At 32.0% G+C, this 25,917-nt stretch overlaps 1 protein-coding gene across 5 annotated transcripts in view; it reads right to left on the reverse strand.

Moving 5' to 3' along the window:
- Positions 1–840: 840 nt before the first annotated feature.
- Positions 841–25,917, reverse strand: part of LOC118183954 (heparan sulfate glucosamine 3-O-sulfotransferase 1-like) — a 522,588-nt gene continuing 497,511 nt past the window's right edge. For all 5 annotated transcript variants that reach the window (XM_085824266.1, XM_035353571.2, XM_085824267.1 and 2 more), the window contains 2 exons: positions 25,507–25,688; positions 841–9,462 (listed from right to left, as the gene is read on the reverse strand). In XM_085824266.1, coding sequence (XP_085680392.1) covers positions 8,643–9,462; positions 25,507–25,688 — 1,002 coding nt within the window. In that variant the 3' untranslated portion in view covers positions 841–8,642. The remainder of the gene's footprint in view (positions 9,463–25,506; positions 25,689–25,917) is intronic.

Genomic DNA, 25,917 nt, shown 5'->3' on the forward strand with positions numbered 1-25,917 from the left:
AGAGAGCAGCGCTAATCACTATCATGATCAGGGTGGTGGTTTAACTGTAGTTAACATATTTTATCTCGTCATATAAAAGTTCCAGAAAATTGGCATAGATGATTCTGCTTCTCATAGTAGTTGATTACATAAATGTATCGTATGTAAGCTTGATGCTTTCAGAGAGAATTTTTCTATATAACACAGGATTAGGTTATGTTAATTGATTAAAGCAAAGCAACTCGAGGGGTATCTGCCTATGGGAAGGATGCTTCGTGGAGGACGTTTTAAGGAAAACTTACTCGTAGTTACATTACACGTCGAAAACCACAAAAACGAACCACGCAGCCAACCCATTCACTGGGATTCAAACCGAGGTCGAACTACCAGTATTCAGCGGCATTAACTGCTCGGCCTCTGGTGGGCCTATATATAATACAAGGAATTTATGTAATAGTGCAATAATATTTTTAATTCTAATATTTCTTAGAAGCTTAAAAATTAATTCAGATTATCCAAACTATTCTTTAATTTTAATCACAAATTTATTTTGCCCGTTTTTAGTTTAATGATATTTATTTTTCTTATAATAAAAACAAAAGTATGTTTATTTACTTGTAATATGAGCAAAAGCCTGTTTCACTGGCTTATTTACGAAAACTAAAATTAAATAACAATTTTATATTGTGTTCATACAACGCAATAAACTGCTACTGTTACGTAATCGATTAGCAGCAGAACTGTTTTTATGAATTTTTAAAAGTGTGTTAATAAATAATGATTAAGAAAATTATGACAAAATTAAGAAGAAATTGTGGAGATAATAACTTAGGCATAAAAATAGGCGTAGAAAAAAATCAGTCCAATAAATAAAACACTTTTATTTCACTTCAATATTCAGAAAAATAAATTTAGTGAATCAACGACACAATAAATAGCATACAGGATGAACAATTTAGAACATAAAAATGTAAATATTATCTGCAAAAAATGCAACGACAGATCTGAGTGGGATTAAAATGCATTTTGTATGCATAAACTATTTATTTTACTCAAAGAACAATGCTAAACTTTCAAATAATCTTAACAGGAATGTTATCTCTCTTAGTTTATCACTCAACATTCGTAGATTAGAGAGCAAATTCACAGAGAAATAACTTATACATATTGTATTTTCAAACACTAACAAATATGTTCGACAAGAAATGTATGTTTCACAAACTACTCTTAAAGTACTACCGAAAGTTTACAACAAATAGTTCATTTGATATGTATTTTTTAATGCCATTTCAGCATTGTATGACTGAAATATAGTTATCCACACAACCACCTAAAATTTAGTTCATGAGTTATTAAGCATAGCAATTAATCCGCCAGACATTTAATTAGCATTTAATACACATTTAATTAACACATATTAATTAAACATTTATGATGTTTTATGTTCTGCATTTTAATAATAACACCTAATAACTTACATAAAAAAAGAAGAAGAAAAAAAGCCATGTGATACTTCTTTGGCAACATGAAGCAACTCCAATGATGGAACACAGCAATAACTTTTATTTAACACTCAAAATGGCGACATACAAAACAAGAAAATAAAACATATTCTAACATTTAAAAATAATTTACATTCTTCGTGCGAGAGTCGCACGTGGCACTCGAGTCTGGTTTCAAATATTGCCATTCACAAATACCTTAATGTTCATCTAATTAAATTATTTAAACTACAAGATTTTAATAATATGTAAAGCTGTTACAGCCAGTTCTATATTTTTCGTTTCCCCCCCCTACTAGGCCTATTGACGAAATTTAACTTGTGTTTTTTATGTTTCAAAAGCGCGACTTAGGATATATATTAGATTTATATATCGCATTGTTCTAACGTAGGTATCCTAACACAAAATTGGACTTCTTTGGATAGACATACCTATTTTTTTTTCCATACCTTCGGTTCTACGTCTCAAATTAAGCCAAAGTTTTGTAAAACCGCACGAGTAGTTTTTCAAAAAATAGCTTTCACAATTTTAGCTCTTCAGTGTTAATTGAATTTGGTATATATTTACCAATAGCTCTTTTTTTTAGTCAAACTTACTTGAGCCCTTCTTTCACAATTCGAAGTTTAGATTCAATCCAAATGAAATTTGCAGATATGTTCTGATTTATTTTTAAAATTTATATTTTTTAGTAATTTTTATAAATTTTTTGAAAACATTTTTGAATCATAACTTGTAAGGAATATGTTAATTTTATTAACAGTTAAATTTTAAGTTCCTTTCCTGTCAAATTCTTAACTTCAACTTACTACTTCCGGCCAGAACGTAGTTTTGGAATCACTCTGATACTTAATGAGGAGGAGCAGTATTTAAACCGCGAAGTCTACTTGCTGAGTTAGAGAGGATCAGTGTTTCTGATTTGCGCGCGTCTGCCTTTTGGCTACTCTCTATCAAAGCTGTTATTACGCTCGGCCGTACTCAGGCCCTTGATAAGCTTCGTAGTCAAATGGAATTAAGAGGCCAACTAGTCCAGAATCTTGATAGCTTCGGCTATATCTCTTTTAGTTAATCTTAGTTTTAGTTTATTTCTTAGTCTCTTAAGTTCAAGCCCAAGTGTAGGCTTTTATTGTACACTTCAAGACGGAGTTTTGTTAAATCTTATTGGAATAATAAAGGGTTAGCTACACTTCCATTTTGTTGTTTCTTGTTACACGAACTTAAGCGATTATTCGCTAACCAGTTCTTAAGATTCGTCACTTTCTACAGTAACTGAGAAATACACTAGTGAGAATCTTATAAACTTATAAAACTTTTATCGTCACCTTAAAGTAGATATATTTCTAGGCATACCTGCAAAAAAATAGAGTTTTTTTTATCCAAAATTTCTCAAGATATATGCGAGTTTATACACTGGCGCGTTTTGAAAGTAAGCATGTTTGTTATAAGCGATAATGACGCCAAATGTGGTTTACGAACTTAGGTAAAATTGCTTGAAAGAATGAACAACGCAGCTTTTTTTTTTTTTTTTTTTTCTTTCTGCTCGTACACAATGAAAAGGGAAAGAAAAATATGTTACCATAAATTAGGAATTCTACCAATTGAATTATTCTTGGTTCAAACTGTTAGAACTTTTCATAGTACAGAGGGCGCTGTTGCGCTGAAAGAATTCTTCTGTGTTTTTACATTATGAAACTGTAAGTTCGCCGTAGCGATGTGTCTGAATTACTGTGATATTTTTTGGTGTTTTCATTAATTATAAATGAAAGATATCGTCATGTATTTTCGTTCGAACAAGAATCGTCAAGTTATTACTCGCCTTTCGAACTACGCATTCGTATCGTTAATCGCTTCGTAATACAAACAAAGAAAACTGCTCCAAGATAAACTTTTAAATTTCTTTGTAAGTTTCTCACCAAATTTTATAAAATTTAATATTTAGGCATAATTTGAGTCTTAGAATCAAAATATGAAAAAAATCGGTATGTCATTTCAGAAAAATATGATTTGTGTTAAAATACCTATGTTAGAAGAATGCTATTTATAAATCTAATATATATTCTAAGTCGTGCTTCGAGATACGGAAAACGCAAATTAATCGGCCCAGTACAACGGAAGATATATAATTGTCCTATATTTTTTTTTTGCAAAGTGTACCTTAAGCACGAACGAAATATTAACTACTTAGTATTTGCTGGTAAATTATTTCAAGAATTTAATTGAAATTTAATACAGATTAATTCGTTCCTGGAACTGCTATTTAGTAAACATCTAGTTACATAAAAATATAATGGATATTTTTTATTGATAAACTTTAAATAAAGCATGATAAATTACAAAACATTAGGCACCTAAAAACATTAAACCAAATATTTGATAACAAGAATTTGCTTGAAAATAGTTAAATGTTTTGGCTTTGTACATTGTAAGAAGCTTGTGACTGAATATGAATACATGCTTAAAATGTAATACTGCACGGAAGTGTATTAATTAAGTAGCAATTTAATTTTCGCCGAGCTATTAACTTAAGATTGCTTAAATTATTATTTTGGCAAGAAGAGTTATTTTCTCACTGTCGAACAATATTAATTCATAAGTGTGCCATAAGCCGGTTAAATTACAATTACGCTATTAATTTATAACAAATGATTTATTCTGCAAAAGTCTGCAACGAAGTTAATATTCATTAGGCAGTTAAAATGTTAATATTTTTAGGTAACAACGATCAAATTAAGAAAAGACAAGAAAATTTAAAAGTTCTTTCTTACATTAAATCTGATATAATGAAAAGTTAATTCACACGAAAGAATATTGTTTTCCCATGAGTCTACAACATTAAGTTAATATTCATTAGGCAGTTAAAATGTTAATATTTTTAGGTAACAACGATCAAATTAAGAAAAGACAAGAAAATTTAAAAGTTCTTTCTTACATTAAATCTGATATAATGAAAAGTTAATTCACACGAAAGAATATTGTTTTCCCATGAGTCTACAACATTAAGTTAATATTCATTAGGCAGTTAAAATGTTAATATTTTTAGGTAACAACGATCAAATTAAGAAAAGACAAGAAAATTTAAAAGTTCTTTCTTACATTAAATCTGATATAATGAAAAGTTAATTCACACGAAAGAATATTGTTTTCCCATGAGTCTACAACATTACAAAATACAGGAAGCATGAAAAACTTGTTTAATTTATTTATTTATTCTTTTTATTTTAGCTCAAGCAGCTGTATAGGTGGCAGAGCATGGATTACTCGAAATCATCATTTACTCAACATATATTATAAGATTATTATATAAATTTAAATAAGGAAATGAAGAAATTTCTGTGTGAAATTTTAAGATGCCATTAAAATTAATTTTAAATTTAAAAATTTAAATTCAGTTGAAGTTTTCAAGCGTTATTCAAAAGAAATAATTTAATTTCACTTCAGAATTTTTTTCTTTTTAATTAAGGAAAAAATAAGCTTAGCAAAGACAGCGTTCATATTGTGCATATTTTTTTGGCCTGCAATTCAGTTTCGAAAAGTGATAAAAAGAAACCAAGCGTATGGGACTTGAGAAATGTTTGGTTAACTCCTAGTTATTAAGTTTCAGAAATCTCAAATTGATTTTAAATGTTCGTTAACTGCTTCCCGATGATGATAAAAGCACATGGAAATTTATTCTTTCAATTATCCTTCTTCTGTCTTTATTTGAATTTTAAGAGTTTTTTTTTACTATCACGTAAAATTTCGTTTGTTCTCATTGAAATAGTGAATTTGATTTAATTCCTTTTTCCATATTAATGTCTTTACTTAGTTGAAAAATAACTTTAAATAATTTGTGTTTGTTTGATGCTGTTTATTATTCTACGTTAGCGACTGCAACAGAGTTATCTAGCAGTCTGCTGTATGGAAGTAGAAATCTCTATGTAGAATACTAATTTGATGATGTTTCAATATGATACATAATAAGAGATTTTAAAATAAAGAGAAAATATAGATTTTAAGAATATTAACATTATTATTATTTTCAAAAATCTAGGTAATTTTCACATTTTATCTCAATCTGTAATTTGAACCATTAGTTAATGTGACTAATAAAAATCATCTTCAATTCTCGGAAAAAAAACTTTAATGTGATATGTCACATTGATTAATAGTGGATTACTAATATTTCGATAAGAATGTATACGACATTCCTGTAATGTTTATACCGTCTTTTAAAATTCACATTGCTATGGTATTCCATTTGCTATATTTATTGTTTTGAAAAATACAAACAGGAACTTACGCTCATTTCTATTACGTGATACCGTTCTGATTCTTTCTAAAAATCTCTTTTTCATTGTATTTTAACAAGTAATCATTTCATATCTTCTAACCCTACTGACATTTGGCAAACAAGTATCGCATAATACAGAGTGTTTATAAAGTCCCGGACCCATTTGGATGTTTAATAACTCATAAAATAATGAAGATATAAACAAACTTATGGCATTTATTGATGGAATAACTTATATATTTTCCTTTTCAGGTTTAACTACCTTTTTGTAAATATCGTCTGCGCGTGTGGTTAATTTCAGATAATTTAATTTTCCATACTAAATATCTGTACTTTTCTAAATATCGTCTGCTTATTAATTGCATTTTCTCTCTTTTGTTTTTGGCATCTCTCTGGCATTGTTAATCGCCATAATGTGCGCATATGGGGATCTGAAAACCCCTTATGAATACCGTGAGGCTCAAAGGGATTCTCCAAAGGTTAATGTGTGGTGTGGACTAATGCACGATAGAGTCATTGAGCCTTCCTTTTTTTTTGCAGAAAAGACGGTCTCATCAGTCGTATACTTAGACATGTTGGGAAACTTCGTATTTCCAAAACTAGAAGAGCTTCAGCCACATGTCATTTTGCAAGAAAATGGTGCACCACCTCATTGGGGTACCATCGTTCACAGTTCTTTGAATGACCATTTTACAGGAAGATGGATTGGACGAGGAGGTCCAATTCCTTGGCAACCCAGATCACCTGATATAACGCCGCTGGACTCTTTCCTTTGGGGATTTGTAAAGGACAACGTTTACAGGAGGAGAGTGTCGAATATTGATGACCTAAAAGCCAGAATTACAACCGCAATAGCCTCTGTGGATGCCGACACGCTTGCCGGTACCTGGCGTGAAATTGAACATCTATTTGATATTCTCCGCACGACGAAGGGGGCACACGTGGAAGTTCATTGACAAGGGTCATGAAACGTTTTGAGTCTATCTAACCATTTATGTTATTAATTTTAATCTATCTTTATTATTTTATGAGTTATTAAACACCAAAATGGGTCCAGGACTTTATAAACACCCTGTATTTTACGCACAGTCAGACAAACCGAATTTTAAGATCCACCACCAATTTTAAAATTTGACTATAATAACTTTTTTTTTAAGGAAATTATTTCCAACAACTACAAATACCGATGAGCAGCATTCATCTCTTAGCACTGAGGCTTTCTTCAAATTAAGTATCCATGTAAAATTTTTCGGTTGTTCACAAAGCATATAATTTCAACACCATAGTCGCAATGCTTACCCTAAATCTAACATTTTGAGCATTTATCTATAGTATATTACCCATTTAAAAAGCTAAAACTATGAAAAATTCGCGTTTGGAATTCGTCTGATAGTACCATTTCATAAAATATTCATCCTTTTTTAAAAATGCAAAGCGATAAATTTAAGCAAAAATATACTGCATTTCAAAGTATATTTTTTAAAACTTCCATGAATAATGAAAGATATTTCTTAGTACGTCATATGCACGTTTAATACACATAGTTGACAGAAATAACTAATGAAAAACCTTGATTTGAATTACAGCTCTCATTAACAAATTATATACCTCCTCTTTAACTGCACATAAAAAATTATTAATGAAGCTTTCAGAAGAGCGCAATTAAAAGTGATGAAGATGTGGATTAAAGTGATTAAGTTCACTGGCTTAATGCACAGCAAGAGATAAATATTTCTTTTTTTTTTTTTATGAGAACCCTTAATGCACAAGAACACTAAAGCAGTAATTGAGGAGTATTTTGGTCCCTGCTATTAATTCAGCTCTATTAGTGTATCAGAAATGCGTTTGCAGTTTCAAATATCTGTAACAGGTTTTTTATTCCTTTATTATAATGAAGATGGCTCAATTACTTAAACTCTTAAAGTCGGCTGTTTAGTGTTTGATAGTGATTTCAGAGAACAAATTTGGTTAGCTGAAAGAGTATTTTCTAAATTAAATGGGATATAGAACATTTAGAGAAAGAATGGAGTAGGTATTAAAATTATTGCTTTGATATACATCTGTTTTTGTAAATGAAAACATTTTCTTGTGTACATGAAATAAAGTATTCAATATTATTCTTTTCGCGAGGTCTGTTTTATACAGCATGTAAAACAATTCTGTATCAGTTGATGTTGTTAAACAGGTTTTGTAAGTAAATGTTATATGATAATTTAGCATTTAGCACAGTTTCAAATAAAAATAAGGAGTTTTATGCCATTTGAAGAAAAATGGCATGCACATTTATTGTGTTATCTTCACAGTAAGTATTTATATTTTTATTTCTCATCACAATAGATATCTGAAACACAAAGCTTTCGGAATTTTACTTCAAAGATAGTAGCGTGTTTTGTAAGGTTGGTAATTTCGAAACATTGGTAAACCAGCTAATAAAAGACACAAGAAGTGGTTTAGAATTTATATGCTTAACACTGATAATCTTTCCCACTATTTTAGAATACCTAATAAAAAGAAATGCATTTTAACAGAAGAAACTATTAAAATTTGACAGCCACAGTTTTATCTCTGCGTGATTTCCACCAAATTTATGTTTAAGAATCATTCTCAGTAGTTATACAGCGGTAGATTTTATGAATGTTCCTCCAGAATTTCGATTAACTTAGTATAGGTATCTTAAGTTATAAAATTATGATTTTTGATAGATCATACAATTATATTCAAAAATTCATTTCGAGCATTTGAGATCGTGGGCAAACAGATAGATGATCTTGCTTTGAAAGGCTTCTCTCTTGGTTATAACACAGAAATATTTCTTTGAAGACCAAATGTTTTCTAGGAAAAATTTAAACGGTGGTTAGTAGGACAACTATATTAAACTCAGTGACAGCATTCTCTTATTCAGTAGGCCAGTTGAAAGTAATACCAGCTTGTCTGAAGAAATGGCGGTTGTGTGGCTCATAAAACTTCCTCAGAGTTCTTACCACTTCTGGAGAAACAGAGGGATGCTTTCTGCCCTTACTGTCGTTCAGACACTTATCAGCTGTTGCATTTCGCACGCAGAAAAATCCCTTTGTCTCGTTGTAGTAGAAATTCTTCTTCAGCACCCTGTGGCCCAAACCTAAGAAATCCTCAATTTTTTGAATCTCTTGGAAAGGATCCACGATAAGATTGTCGCCATCGACAATGTGAATCTGATTTCTAGGGAACGTCCTCAGCCAACGGGGGAAAAATAAAGAATACATGCCAATTCGTACAGCTTTGTAGCCCGTGTTGACCGTTCCGTCAGATCGGAGCACCAGATCTTCAAAAGACGCCAGCGTTCTCTCTTTTCTGGCTTTGTTGGAGGCCAGCTGTGCGTAGTCCGATATCAATCTCGTAACCGGCTCCCGGACTATAAGCAGTAGCCTGACTGATGGGTTCATCTTTCGGATTCTAGCCGGAACTGATGGGGTTATGAAGTAAGCTGGACTTTTCTCCACAGTGATCTGTCCGGGAAAGGAGTAAGGCATCCGACGCCTGTACCAGTCCAGTCCTAAGGAGTATTTATCGTCATCGTCGAAGAAGTGGATCTCTTCTGTTGCTTTTTGAATCATTGGATGCAAGTTGAGGAACTCCAACAATGCCCGAGTCCCGCATTTGCGTGCCCCAATGATGATACACTGAGGAAGGCGTCGCTTTGTCCTCGGGAAACGCAAGCGTACTCCCTCGGAAAGCCTTTAAGAAATAGAAGAAAAGAGTATTACATTTAACATTAACTTTGTATAACAGTAATATCAATAATAATAATAACAGTAGCAGTACAAATAACAATCTTATTGAGCCATCAGTATATTAAAATATAAAGCTCTGGATGTTACATTAAAATTCAATTCATTATTTTCATTCAAATGCTGCTTACCTAATTTTATGCAGATAGATTAAAAAGTATAAAACAAAAAGAGGAAACTAGATAGATTTGTATAATATAAGATACACAGCAAATGCAAAATTTTTTATTTTGAGAGAACTTTAGTTAATAATTTTTCTTTGCATGAAGGGCTTATAAAAATTTTTAATTCTTTATACTTATGAACGAGCTTAATTTTTGCCATTCAAAACGCAATTCATTTTCTTTTAACAATACTACATTGTGCCAAACTTAAGTAATAAATCCATTTTTTAATATACAACTATGAAATTGTTGAAAAGCGATTTGCGATCAGTACAATGAAAAGACAAGAAAGGCGATGCATATGCAAATATCAGTACTATGGCATCTGATGGGTACGTCAGAGCATGCCAAAACACGAGGAGTCAGCTCGCACGGTGCAAGGCAAATTATAAAGAAGTACGAAAGGCGTATTTCCAGGCATTCTTCTTATATGTGCAGCATAACTACAAGAAAACATCAAGGCGCCTTTATACGTGATAGACGGTTGGCAAGGTTGTAGAGGGGTGTAGTTTGACGTCTGCCGCTTAATTGGGAACTGATAAAAGTGTTGTTTCAGATGCTTAGAAAGCCTTTCAGACGACAGATACAGTTATAAGAAAAGTTGGTGATGATCAACTAAGGAAACCAACGGTGACTGCTCACCGAAATATCACCCTGCAGGCAAAAGAGATCGAAATCAGACAGCGGGCAATATTGCTCAGCAGTTGCGAACAGCAACCGGAAGACTAATCTCCCGATTTAGTGTAGCCAAACGATTTCATAAAGATGGCCTATTCGCCCGCCGTCCTGCACGCTGCATACCATTGACAGCAGCCGACTAGCGGCACCGGTAGCAGTGGTGTAGACACACAAAGACTACACATCTTATCAATGGAAATAAGCCTCCTTTGATGATGACAGTTATCCCCCCCAAGTGTGTCTTTTGCGGGGGTGCCACTAGTTCCGACTTTGTTTTTATGGATGATAATACAAGGCCACATAAGACTCATACTGCTCTCAAAAGTGAAGATATCCACAGAATGTACTGGGCAGCGAGCTTCTCTGATTTAAATTCCATTGAAGATGTGTTAGATACTTTAGGGAGACACCTTGCGGCACGATCGTACCATCCACCAACCGGAGAACATCAGACAACCGAAACAGATGTTCCTTGAAGAATGTGAAATCTTACCCCCAAGAACTGTAAGATAAATTGCTGCTGAGTATCTCAAGATAGTGCAACGCAACCATTGCAGTTAAGGGATGTCATATCTCTTATTAAGGCTCTTTGGTTAGCTGTTATTCCTCTTGGATAGACAGTTTTTTGTACCAACGCGATGATGTCAATACAACCTTTTGTTGTACGTTCCGTACTCTATGTGTCCTATTCATGTTTTTATTACTATACTTTAAAATATTATATTAAAGTATAATATGTTAAATACTATATTATGCCACTGTAGCATGAATTTCACGTCTCCCAGTTGATATTTTGTAGAATTACGACCAAAATAAGGAAATTTGCTACTAATTTTGCCCATTAGTGTATATTATTTTGCCTAATAATAATAATTATGATTGGAACAGTGTGAGGAGGAATAAATAAATGATGATTAAAAAGAAGCAAGTCAAATACTAATTTATTATTTACTATTCAATTTTACGAAGACAAAGTGTACTTTTAAAATTTGAGTAATAAAATCTAACTATCCAAACGGAAGGACTGGACTATATTATTAGATTACGACAAAGCGAGCGGGAGCTATTTCCCTATCCAGGGCAAAGTCATCAGCAAAAATGCAGTAAAATAAAAAATAAATAAATAAATAAATAAAATAAGAATAAATGTTATTTCAAATAGAAGAAGATAAGATATTTAAATTGCTAATCAAATTTTATTTCCTGAAATACAAAATTTTTAGAAAGGGGAAAATGATTATATTCTCGTGCTCCACTTCTGTTTAATATGTTCAATATGTTTCTTTCAAACACCTGTTTCTCACTATTGGCTGCGTCAAAGTGCAACAAGATGACCATATATCGTGTTCTTGGATTTCCAAGTCCCCAGAAATTGATACAAAGTTTAAAATCTGAACTCCAGCGATTTATTTCGCTGAGGAATTTTTAAAGAAAACTGCGTGGGTTTCACTTTCACTAGTAGAACTCTAGCAAAAAAATCTATTGCAGCAGTGCTTCCGACAGCTACAGAGTAGCTATAGTGCGTGTAGCACGAAGTTGACTATTACTTTATAATTTCATGTATAATTATTTATAAATTTCCATATGATAAATTTAACATAACGAGCTTTCATCCTTTCTATATCAGACATTTTATGATATTATTTGTACTGTAAGAAATAAAAGTTTGTAAGAAAGTAATATTTCCTTCCTCCTCTTAGACCATTGGTTCCAACGAGGTCAGTATTGACCTCTGTGGGTCGATACAGTTTTAAAGGGGTCAATAAAGGGGCTGGCCGAATATGTACCAACAACTGATCGGCATACTCAAGATTTTATTAGTTACAAAAAGTATTAATAAAATTGATAATTACATATTTATTTACATAAAACATCCCGTGATAAGGAACAAATCATATAAATTAACGTAAGGGAAAAATAAACTAAAGTTATATATTTTTGCAAATCAATAACATTAAAATATATATATATATATATAAATATTTTATGCAGTAAGTGCAATATAAAAAAGTAAAACACCAGAATATAAGAAAACGAAATAAAAAATATCAAGAACGCAAAACTAGAATGGAAAACGAGAACCAGGTTGAATGTGTTTGAACGAGGTTATTCAGTTAAGCAATTTTATGCCAAATATTAAAACAATTGCATCGATACATCAAGCGCATGCATCACATTAATTAAAATCGAACTTTTGTGCACTTAAAATCTGCGATTTTGTTTCTGAAAACTTGTTTATATTTCTAAAACCGATAATAATAATTATAATAATACAAAAATAATTAAACATCTAATAAAACATTTTTTTTTCAAAACTTTCTTTCATATTCTTAATACAATTGTTATCTTCCAGTTATTTATGTGCAATTATTTGCATTATCATTATGTTGCATACTGCATATTATACAGAAAAATGTAAAAGGATAGATGAAGAAATAAGGGGTCGATAGAAAAAAATGCTAGGGAATCCCTGTCTTAACGTATCTTTACTACTAACGTATATAATGTTAACGTAAATAACGTAACGCCTCATATAGGACATTTCAGAAAAATAGTTGCGAATTTTATTTGTTTAAATACCAGCTCTATACTCTCACTTTAAAACAAAAGCATTAAGGCCAACCTGTTCGCTTCTCTCATTAACATAGTAACAATTGCCGCCTTTGATTTCCGAATAAACGTTTCTCACGCGGGAGGGGGGGACTGCAAGTGCCGCCGACGAAAGATAAGGTATTTACTGCTCGCTTCAGAGATAAATATTTTCGGAGTGATCAGTAAAGGCCAATTTAAACCAATGCGATCACACGTTAGCGCGCAAAGCGGTAACCAATCCGAAACCAATTCAGGAGTGGTGTTTTCCAGATGGCTGGAGACTGCGCAAGTTGACTCCAATTTTCCGCGGCTTGCCACCTCTTTCAGATACCTTGTTTCAGTTTCGGCAAGGGTTTTTAAATGAATAGACTTTCAAAAATTCTTCTTGAAGAAAAAATTAAATCAAATGGAATAATCTTCATCAAAAAATTTAGATCTTATCTAAAGTGTATAAATTAATGCAGTAATTAAATAAATTATTTGAAAGGAAATTCTGAAGTTTATGAAGAGTAATTAACCATAATTATGAACCAAAAATGAGATAGAGTTGAAAAGTTTTACGTAATAATCCAACGGACTAATGTGAAAGCAGCATTAGTTCTTCAAACTACAGAGCAGAAGATTGCAGGTTCTGTCCTCACCGGCAGCAGAAATCCAAATGAACATGCATTTCACAGGCGCCCTCTATTGGCGAACATCGCCATTAAAATATCCAATTAAAAAATACGAGACAAATTAGTTCACTATATTAATCATAGAAGGCCAATCGCGATACCGGCTAGATCTAACAGCAACAAGCAGTGATGACAACAACAACAACAACAACAACAAAAAAAAAAAAAAAAAAAAAAAAAAAAAACTTTGCCGCATCCCATACTTCAGTTTAGAGCAGGTGGTTAATGACTACGCAAAAGACAGTTGTCTCAAATAAAGAAGAAAAATTAATATTTCAGTAGGGAGATGGTAATATATGCTACGAGCAAAATCAAGAAGGAGAACTATTTTGATACAGGTGTTTTAAAACAAGGGTAGACATACAGTGGTGGCCAAAATTGTGGACACTTTTTGGAAATTTTTATGTTTTTGAACTTTGTATGCTTATAGAAAATGTTACGTTTCGCAAAATGCAAACTTGTATATATCATTTTAAAGAGAATTTAGTACTGAATTCAATACAAAACACAAAATTCAATTATTTGCAATACAAAAAAGTTACATGTACTTTCATATAAATAAAAAACACAGTTATGAAGTGGTTTGTAATGTCTAGCTTTCCTGGCCAATCACTGTTCTTGTTCTGAGAACCAATCAAATGTTAGTAACTGCCAGTAGAAGCTGACATCATGTTTACACTTGAAACAATTCATTATTTTGCTTTGTTCTGTAGAAGGAGGACCTGTTTCTTATACACTGCAATTGCAAGTAGGAATTTTTGTAAAAATTTTTAATATTTAGTCAAGAAGCAATGACATCAAATAAAAGAGTAGATTGGACACCTAGAAAGAGATGTAATATTATTGTGTTACGAGAAAATGGTCTTTCCTATGCTGAAATTGCAAGACAGGTGGGTGGTTCAGTGACTACATCTGGAGTCCGAAAGTTTTGTTTACGATATCAGGAGACAAATTCAATAAAAAACAAAGAAGGAAAAGGCCGAAAAAGGTGCACGACATCTATTGAAGACAGAAGAATAAAAGGACTACGTCTCCAAGATAGAAAAATGTCATCAGCGGCCATCAGAAGTGATCTGAATGATGCTGGTGTTTCTGTCAGTTCAAGAACAATCAGGAGAAGATTAACAGATGTTGGATTGAGAAGTAGAATTTACGAAAAAAGCCTTATCTTAATTTTCAGTAATGGAAAAAAAGACTACAGTGGGCAAAGGAACACATTAATTGGACAGATGATCAGTGGTCACAAGTCATATGGAGTGATGAAACTGAGATATCGTTATTCGGTAGTGATGGGCGAAAATATGTGAGACGTAGAATAGGAGAAGAGCTACATCCTGACTGCATTCAAGCAACTGTGAAGAATCTCAGTTAGTGTTATGATTTGGTCATGCAAGTCAGCAGATGGTATTGGTCGCCTTCATGTCATCGATGGCACACTGAATGCCAGAAAATACATTGACACTATTCTAGAACCAAAACTTCTACCTTCCATCAGAGATCTCTTTCCCAACAATGCTTCGTTTATTTTTCAGCAGAATTCTGCTCTTTGTCACACGGCCAAAATATCGAAAGAGTGGTTTCTTACAAAGAGCATTAAATTGTTGTCATGGCCAGGAAACAGTCCTGACCTCAATCCTATCGAAAATTTGTGGCTCCATTTGAAAACTCTTGTCCGAATGAGGCGCCCATCAAATAAAAGGGAACTAATTGAGGCTATAATTGTTTCCTGGCATCATATAATAACGAAAGAAGAGCTTAAAACTCTTGTCAGCTCAATGAAACGTCGATGTGAAGCTGTAATAAAAAATAAAGGGTACGCTACTAAGTACTGATAACTCACTGTAATCATCACTATCTAATGTATATCGATAACTACTATCGTTTAACTTTTTTAGTATTGTAAATAATTGAATTTTGTGTTTTGTATTGAATTCAGTAATAAATTCTCTTTAAAATAATATATACAAGTTTGCATTTTGTGAAGCGTAACGTTTTCTATAAGCATACAAAGTTCAAAAACATAAACCTTTCCAAAAGTGTCCACAATTTTGGCCACCATTGTATATTTCTAGTCACAAAATTTAAAAATAAGGAGTTGAATTTTAAAACCTTACCATAGGAAGTACGTGCTTAAGTCCAATATTTAAATAAATGAAGCATTTAGGCAAATTTTTGGAATTTTCTGAGTAATTAAAATTAAGAATAACTATTCACAATAATAGATAGATAGACGTTTCCGGAAAATATTGGAGCAATTCCTAATTACAATTAATTTACTTATCAATTAGAAAGGGAAATCAAATGTAGTCTCCCGTTTGAGATATTTCAGCGGCTCTTTGGTTAAAAAAAAGTTATTTCTCGACAAGAGCAATGAAAAAATATTGTAAGAAATTAACCTAAAAATAGCAATTCACAAATATTTCAGATATCATGCCTTCTAAAGAAAAGACAACAAAATTTTGGCAGACGTCCCACAGGGAAACAGATTAAATAGACGCATATTTCCAAAGCTATTTGTTCTAATTTTCAAGACGGGAAACCATCAGTTGAAAGAAGCTGATGGAGATGAACAATTTTCATATCAGAAAATCGCTTTAGCTTATAATTCGCTTTAAGTGAAATTTCTAAGTAAATACAACTCAGCTGTGGCAACGTACTGACGTGTCTTCAGGGAGCAGTAAATCTAATTTGAATGCCCTCGTAAAATATAAAAGAGGTATACTTCTCTCTATCTTCGCGTTGTTGTTTTCATAAGCTATCCCAGGAACTTGATTTCTTTCAGCTTATATCGTTGACGTTTAGTGATAAGGAAATATCACTTTAAGGGGAATATTTATTAAATACCATTCTTTTAAATTTATTTGAAGAATATGATACATCCTAAGAAGTTAGAGATTTAGCTTATAATGAAAAAATAAAAATACTTTTAATGCACTTTTTAGTAAGAGTTGAAAGAGACTATAAGGTATTTTATCCCTCCCCTTTCCTTATGCCTTCGTGGTGTAATAGAAAGCATACTGGACGCGTATTCTAGAGTATATTGTTCGAGTCCCAGCGAGGGCACTACACATTTTTCAAATCTTTTGCTTCAAAATAACCTAATAAAAATAACCAAATTCAAAACAACCAAGTGGCGCCCGAACTAAAAGGTGGTGGATGATGTTTCGTCATCACCAGGATTTGGCGATTGGGTCCCCTAACTTTCAGTTGTCTTTTAAAAGGGGAAGTATATAAGGTATTTTCTCCCTCCTTTCTGCATGCCTTCGTGGTGCAATTGGAAGCATATTCTACGCGTATTCGAGAGGTCCAGAATTCGAGTCCTGGTGAGTGAGTGAGCGCCACCAAGGAAGACCACTGACCTGGCCTTAGCCTCACAGTGTGTTATCTTCCTGGCAGAAACCATCTACTCCAACTGCTCCACCCTGATCCGGGAACTCAGCCGATAAGACGGCTAAGAGCATCATAAAGTCTACATGTAAGCTTGGATGTTGTTGTTCGGGGAAAGAATATCCTGTTAGGAACTACTTAAAATTAAGCAAGGAAGCAATCAAAAGACTGTTAAGAATCGCTGTTAGGAAAGACAGAAACTTGTGTTAGATAATGAAAGGAGGACTCTGCCTGAAAAATTAACTGCTGAAGGATTTTCTGGGCTTGCTAAATGTCTACATGCGGATGCTAATCCTGACACAGCTGTCGTATATTTATGGGACTTTTGTAAAGTCGTTGGTCTTGCATGAAGGAAAGACGTAACCTATTAAATTATTGCATATAGTAAACTTAAAAAAATTAAAATAAAAAAAGATTTTAAAAAATCTAGAGTCCAAACGTAATTTAACGCAGATTAATTTCCATGTGCCTGACTCTTATGTAAAAACATTTAAAAGATTGTATACCTGTTATCACTAAGATAACAAATTCCTGTATAATTTAGTTCTTTGCGCAAACTTAAACTGGAGTTGTTTTACAAATTGAACCATGCATCTACATTTTCTTTCGTAGTACTTGCAGACAGGATTACACATACATAAGTAAAAAACTGAATATCAAAGTGAAAAACTAACATGATACTGAGAAATACAGAAAGCTAATCCCTAATACCTGCATATATAACACTAAAAAATGCATAGGTAATACATGAAAACTAAAACTAAAACTGATGAACACAATACATAAAACTGATCATTAAGTAATGCTATGTGGTCTAAATCCTAGCCATGTACGAACTGACCTTCATAGTACATGCAGAGAAGTAATAAATACAGACTTGAGTGCGTTAAAGTGAACATAAATAGAAAAGTACAGCGCCATACTCAGTAAACTGATATCTGATTCCAAACACTTTAATACATAATGCTGATACATAATTACAAAGAAAACCTTACCTAAAATTAATTCCATAGTTACTTTTATCACTTTAAAACATGCACATAATTTACAAAAAATAAAATTAAGCACTTAATGCTGATCACTAGGGAGAGATTCAAACATAAATACAGATATTTCTTTCCTAATATTTACATAAAAAGTTGAACATTTATTAAAATTAAGAAGGCAAAAAAACTCCTGATGACGGCACTGCACATTTTTTACGTGTTCTGCTTCAAAATAGCCCAATGACGTTACAAGGCTATCTTTGATTTTGAAAGCGTAGACTTTATAGCAAAATGCTTTATAATTACTTGATTATGTTTGTTATTAAGAGAAGCATATACGTATTATAAAATATCATACTACAAATACTGCAATCTTTGATAATATTTATCTTGTATGTTTTCTTTAATAAAAGATCGCATGTTCCAAAATGTGAATTTGCTCAATGAAGAATACATGCCAGCAGATGAAAGCATGAAAATTCTTGTGAATACGATGAAATTTATTTCTTCAATACTGGGCTCGGAAAACTTAAAAAACAGTGTTCGTGAAATATATTGTAAAAAAATATCGATTTTAGAATTTTAAAAGAGAAACCTGAAATTCATTATAGCTTTAAAAATTACCATAAATTAATGCGTTTCTGCAAAGAAATATGCTAATATGTTTGCACAGGTATATTATTACACAGAATATGCGTTTACATGAACTTACCATGCAGAAAATGTACTAATACATGATAATTTGTTTTTGTGATAGAGTTTGTATGTAATATTCCATTTGTGGATCCTCGCTTAAAATATTATTTAATGGCATCAGTTAGAAAGGTGCAATAAATATGATATTTAATAAACCTACTTATTTCTCAAATTTATAAATTTTTCCTTCTTTCCCTGGCTAAAATTATGAGAATCTTCCTTTCGATTAAACTCTTTTTCTAGTTATAAGTGTCTAATCCTTCACAGATATTTATTAAAACATAATAAACAATAATAATAATTATGCAAAGGAAAAATTCAAATTCATATTTGTTTTCTAGCTGAAATCTAAATTTTGGTACTTTCAAGAAATTTTTCTCAATTATACTTCGCAGTTCAAACGTATTTATAGCTGAATGCTAAATTTAAAAATTGAAATTTGTTGTATATAATTTTAATATATTAACAACTAAACAATTTATTTAAACTGAAATTAAACAAATTTTACGAAAACCAAATTTTCAGAGGAAATTTTAAAAACGGGGCAAAATTTGAAAATAAATAATGACAACTCTAATTCCTTTATCAAATTTTTCATTCAGACATGCAGGGAAATACATTATCATTATAAGGGCATAGCCCCAATCCTCCTAGCCGGCCGTATGATAAAAAAAAAATAAGAGTTGACAGGAGAGAGAAAGAGGGAAAAAAAAGTCCTTTTTCGTATTTATAATTTTCATTATTGCCTTTGCAAAATCTTTCTAATTTTCCTTTTAAAATCTTCCTTAAAATTCTTTCTATATTTCTCTGTAATTGTATGTAATGAAAACTTCTTTCTTTCTTACTACAACTTGACACCTGATGACATTTCGATTCTGATAAATATTGTAATTTCCGAGAAAAATTCCTACTTTCATCACGGATTGTACATGCTCATCGTTTAATCGGATTCTTTTCTCAGATTTTCTAAATTAAATGCGACAAACACTGTTCACTTAAAAATGTACTTCCAAACAAAGTACTCCAACTTATTTGGAAGCATTGTACTTCCAAGCAGTTTTCCTGTTGTAAAAATTCGTAACTAAGGTTATTTATCTTTTGATACATCAGAACAAAAATTAATCAAATCTGTATGTTCAAATCTTTGAATAACATTTGCAAAACACTATGAAATTATTTAGCACAATTTGTAAATAATCTGGTACGTTAATCACGTTCATTTTAATGGTAATGAAAATAATGTAAAATTGGACTGAATCACTAAAATCAAGTAATTTTTCTTCAAATTCTTGTTGTGATGATGCTATTTTTCTTGCATATTTTTGGGATTAATCATTTAAAATAATAAGGAAGCATTTAGGAGAGGGGACATGTGCGAAATATTGTGATTCAAGCAGTGTTATCAATAATACCAATTTATTTTTAAAAGGTTTAATACAAGAGTATATGTCAGTGATAACTTTATTGTTTCCTTCCAGCTCTTTATTCAGAATATTTAAAGGTCTGGTTAAACCGTAAAGGAATGCTAAATCTACTATCCATATATCATTATGTAGCTAGTTGATGGTTTAATTAATTTATTTGTTTTTTGTGCCATGAAAATTTTGATTTCATTTATTAAATCAAAACAGTGTTTTAGTACAGGTCTTCAACACAACTACCTCATTTCGCTATATTAAATAATTTCTCTGTACTCACTCTCAGTTTCTTTAAACATTGCAGCAACTTCGGTAATTCAGTCCTCGCATGCGTATAAAGTTTACTGCTTTAGTTATTATTTCAATAACCTTATCCATCTGTAAACCTTTGAAATTAAATTACAACAAATACATAACTAAAATATATTTGAGGGTGGCATGAAATTTCTTCGAGGGGGGTCACATGCGGCCAGCAGACTGCCAGCATGAGACCACCGAGTTAGCATTTCTCTAACTGCTTTGAGGAAAACACAACATTTGAGACAAAGTCATAAAAGTTGTTCTAACTATAAATTACCTTTATGATTATGAACGTTGTCTTGCTTATTTGCTTCAGTTGGACACATATTAAACCTTATGTCTTTGTAAAGGATAAAACTGACTCCTATATACGTTAGATATGGGAAAAAATGGGAAAAAAAATGCGAAACCATCCATGCAATCAGTCCACTGTAATTCTAGGAATCCAGCCCTAAAAGTAACTATGGACGTTTCCGTTTGCTGCTCCTTTGTTTTTAGTTGCGTTCAAGGGAGTTGGAACCCCAAAATTTTCAAAAAATTGTGATTTCGAATTTTTGCATTTTCAAATTCTCTACACTTTTATCTTTCTAAAAATACCATTCTTTAATCTCTATGAAAATTAGAACTGTAAAAAAATCTAGTTTTAATTTGTCATCTACTGCTTTGATCAATGAGGATTTTTACATAAAAACGAGTTTTTCTCCAAACGTGATTTTTTTTATACTCGATGTACCTTTTCTCCGGAACTACTGCTTACAGATATCTAAACTTTTTATAGCTTATTTATTAGGTTTCCTAATATTTACTAAAATGAGCTTTTTGTAATAAATTTAGAAAAAATTTTAATTTTTTTGTGTGAGAAAAGTGCTAAATTTTACTATGCTTAACAAAACATCCTGTGATTTACTCTAAAATTCAAAATGTTTCAAAAGCTCATTTAAATATAATCAGATAGGTATAATTTAATTACAGAAAAAAATTCAAGCTTGTATCTACAGCAGATTTTGAGAAAAGTTACATGGAAAATGGCCAATTTAACATTGTCGGTATGGGGTTTCTGATACCCCTTCAGGGCTAGATTGTTTCCTGAATGATCATATGACCATTTATTGGCCCTTTACAATTCTAAGAATAAATAGATTGAGCATTTTTTCTTTTATAACAACAAAGAATATTTTAGAACTAAATTTATGTGAGTATTATGTTCAAATATCTTTTAACCGATCCCCATTTTATATCTTTCCGCTCCATCTTGGGAAGTATTAACATGCCATAAATGGTGTGTCAATCATATATGAATCTTAGAATAAAATATTATGTTGTAATTTAATATTCAGAAAAAAGTTTACAAACAAAAAAAAAAAAACATTTTTTTTCCTACTTTTGTTCTTCCAAAATTTTTACCGCCGTAAATTATAAGAAGTTTAGAGAAAATACATTAAATTCTAAACTTATAGAATATATTTGGTTTAATGTCAAGTGAATGACACATTTAGCCTTTTATACTGATATTCACTCTAAAACGTTATACTATTTTGCTAGTTATTAAGAAGTAGCTGTCGAAAATTCAGTCACAGTTTAAACTTATTTGAAATGCTTCCGTAAAATATTTTTCGAAAACAAAATGGCCGTAAGCTCCAAACTTCCGGCCATTCTGAGATTCGAAGAGTAGAAAATTAGTTTTTAATATACAAGATTTTTTATGCGTAAGAATTTCACTTATAAATTTAAAAACAAAAAATTTCATTTCTTCAGTCAGAAATATTTTCTTTTTACGCTTTTTAAAATAATAGTAAGACATGCAGAAAGCGCCATATCGGGAACTTTAATCAGTTGCTGAATAATGTAACTTAGAAATATTGTGATACCCACTGTACGCCTTTCGTAAAATATTATTTAGTATAAATTTTCGCATCCTTCCTTCCTCTCAGAAAACTTCCTTTTCCTGGTTAGAATACTGAGTAGACACTGCACGTGCTTATTACAGTATCGAATAATTCTCCATTACTACAGGAGGCTCTATTTAATGCGATCACGTTTGCCCTCGTTTTGATACTTTAACCGAATGATAACATTAAATGGCCAAAGCAAATATCATACAAAAATATCAGGGCAGTTTTACAAATGGAAATACACTTCAGATAAGGAAGTGAATACTTTTATTAATTAGAAATAATTTTTAAATTCTTTAATAAGAGATTACCATCATTTGTTACATAAAAGCGTTTTTATAAAATTTTAGAGTCATTAGGTTACATTGATGCAGAAATGTGAAAAATGTGCAAAGCCTTCGCCGAGATTTTGAGCTCTGAGACCTCCTGAATACGTGTCAAGTGTGATTCCAGCTACATTACAAAGGAATACGAAAAAGAGGGAGAAAATATCTTATATACTCCCTTTTAAAGGGCGACTAGGAATTAAAAGACCCAATCACCAAATCTTGGCAGTTGACGAATCCTATCTCACCTTGTAACGGACGCCAATAGTAAAGTTCTTTTTCAAAGAATTTTTCAATGTGAGGAAACTGAAGGAACCCGCATTAGCCTCGCCTAGGCTCGAACTCGGACCTTACAAATAAACGTCGAGAGTGCTTCCAGTTACATCACGAAAACATGAAGAAAGGAGAGAGAAAATACCTTATAAACTTTTTCCGAACAGATATTCTACGCGTAAACACAAGGCATGATGAGCGAATTCTTATTGATTACATTGTTCTTATTTATTATTTTAGCTTATTTCTTTTCCAATGTCGATTTAATATCTTCTTCATTAATATTTCAAATAGTGTGCTCGAATATGTGTGTGCAAATGATTGGTAGATGCATTCCTTTGTCATAAATGCTGCTACACAAAATCTCTCAATTTTGCTTGCAAGTTTCCAGTTCCAAGACTTGGTCCATTATTATTGAAGATGCTGCATCTTTTTCATCATCGTTTGTTTCATCTGAAAGTTTAACATTTAAAAGTATTATTCATTGTCTTTTCCGAGATGAAGATTATACATTATTCTGACATGAAGTTTATTCTGAGATGCAGTTAAGTATATGTTCTGTATATGCAGTATATAAAAAAAGTTAACAATTTCTTACTTATTTGTATTTGCAGCAATATTCTCCAGATTATAAAGTATTCTAACATTTATCTCACAAGCATGCATTTCATTACTAATTCCGCGATTACCATGTTGAATTACGGACGTAGTGGCTCCTGTAAAGAATGCAACTTCCATATATTCAAAAGAGATTATTACATCCCGCGTTGCGCAATCAAACATTCACCTGAAGAAGCCTTTTTTTGTTATACATTTTAAAATCTAGTCATTAAACTCTGATGACATCATTTATTACGCTGATCCATACGGTCGCCTATTCTGTAGGTCTTGAAGGTTTAATACTTCTATTTTCTGTTTCAAGTATTACACTTTTATATGAAAAATTTTAACCACACTAAATGATTTATGTATTAAAATAAACAGTGAATCTCAATGGTTTAAAAAAAGGGTACTTCAAGAATTTGATCGCAACATCTGAATGGTAAAGCGGTGAGTTCTATATCTGTAACACCCTTGTTTTAATTTTCCTAACAATAAATGAAAGTAAACCTGTTATTTAAATGTTTGTGACTAAATATATATTTTCAATTATACTACATTCTGTTTTGGAATATTTTGTAAAAGCTTTAGTTAAATATTTATAAAGATTAGTAATCCTTTGATGAAATCAAGAAATGATAACGACATAATTCAACAGCTATGTTGACGCTTCGTTGAAGTTATTCGAATTTGCATGAACTTTGATCCAATGAATATAGTATTGCATCGTATGAATAATTTTGGTAAGTATTTTTTTCTCTAATCCTTAATATTTTCCCCTGATTAAATTAGTTCTATTGAAATACAGTATTACTATAATTGCCACTTTCATTTTGAATCAGAATTCTCGAGAGAAATCTCTGGCTTTAAACACTTTGAATTTATAACTCTCACTGCCTGGTTCACCCAACAAAAATTTACCAATTCCTTTGTATTAGTTCCTTTCTACTTTGTACTAGCCTGTCCTCGCAGTGCGGCGGTTGCTACAGTGGCCTTTTGTACTTTCCCAACTGGTTACAGCAAGAAATGAATATCCAGTTGTTCCAAAAAGGTCACTACGGAACTTCTACCATCGAAGGTAACGGCCGGTTTCATCGATGCGCGCATCGTATCTATGATGAATCCAAATCCTTCAATGGGATTTAATGGCGCCGAAGCAATCTGTGATGCTGGGGGGGAGGAAGCAAAAAATTATTATCCAATTGTTTCAAAAATCTCACTATGGAATTTCTACCATTGAGGGAAACTGCCTGTTTCATTGATGCGCGCATCGTATCTACGATAAATAAAAATCCTTCCATGGGATTTACTGGCGTTAATGCAACCTTTGATGCTTGGTGGTAGGGAGGCAGATTGAAAGTTGCGTTGCATTGAGACATAGTCTGAGAGCCAAAAATATGATTGAGATTCAACTTTTGTCTTTAATAATTACAGCATTAATTAATGTCATCATCTCTTATATATAAGAAACTTCCAAATTTTTGTCATTTTCTAAGCAGTTACTGTATTCTGAAATATACTCTGTGATATAAGTTGTTAGTAACGTTGAAGATCTGTGGTCTGAATCCAGCAAAATTTAATTGATTCTTCACTTTTGTTCTTTCTGGAAACTTAATAATTTCTACAACGGCCTCCGAACTAAAAATGTGGTGGAAGAATAACTCATAACAGTTTGAATGTGGTTGATTAGGTCTCATGAATTTCCTTAATTGCTCATTAAGTTAAGGAGCGTATAAAAAATTTTAAAATTCCCTCCTCCTGGTGTAAATGATTAGTGCATTCAGTTAACAATTGGAAGATCTGTGGTTCGGACCCCAGCGAAGGATATACATTCTTCTCATTTCTTGCACCTGGAAACCGAATAGTATCTACAGCTCTTCTCTTAGAGAAAATACATATCCAGGAAGGTTCAGATCTCGAAAGCTCCTGACCATAGGGCTGGCTGTAATAGAACAATAATTTATTCTATTCGAAAAGAATAGACCAAAAATTAACGTTTACTTACATTCCTTTCTGTTGCAGCTTTTGAGCTTCCCCTTCATCCGCGGTGCTGTCGTATACAGTGGAATCACAGACCAAAGGTGTGTAGGTGACCAATCCTCCAGCATGGAAGAGAAGTTGGACGAACACTAAAGAGGTGGTGAAGATCAGAAAGGCAAAGCAAAATGAGGATGATATTCGACCCTTCTGGAAAAAGAAATTAAAGTTACCAACAAAAATCACAACATTAAAAAGTGTTTAGAATTTGACTTTATTTGGTAGCATAAAATAATCTAAAACTCGTAACAGACATTAAGAGAATTATCTCTGTGTCTGGAATGAACAACAAAGCCTTAAAAAAAGGCTTAAAACAAACTTTATTTATTTAACAGAGCTTTGAACATAAACGCATATCTCCTGCTAATATGATCAGCCA

This window comes from Stegodyphus dumicola, chromosome 9, assembly GCF_044657685.1.
Source record: "Stegodyphus dumicola isolate Sdum_Otavi_A_Nest chromosome 9, ASM4465768v1".
Classification (NCBI taxonomy): domain Eukaryota; kingdom Metazoa; phylum Arthropoda; class Arachnida; order Araneae; family Eresidae; genus Stegodyphus; species Stegodyphus dumicola.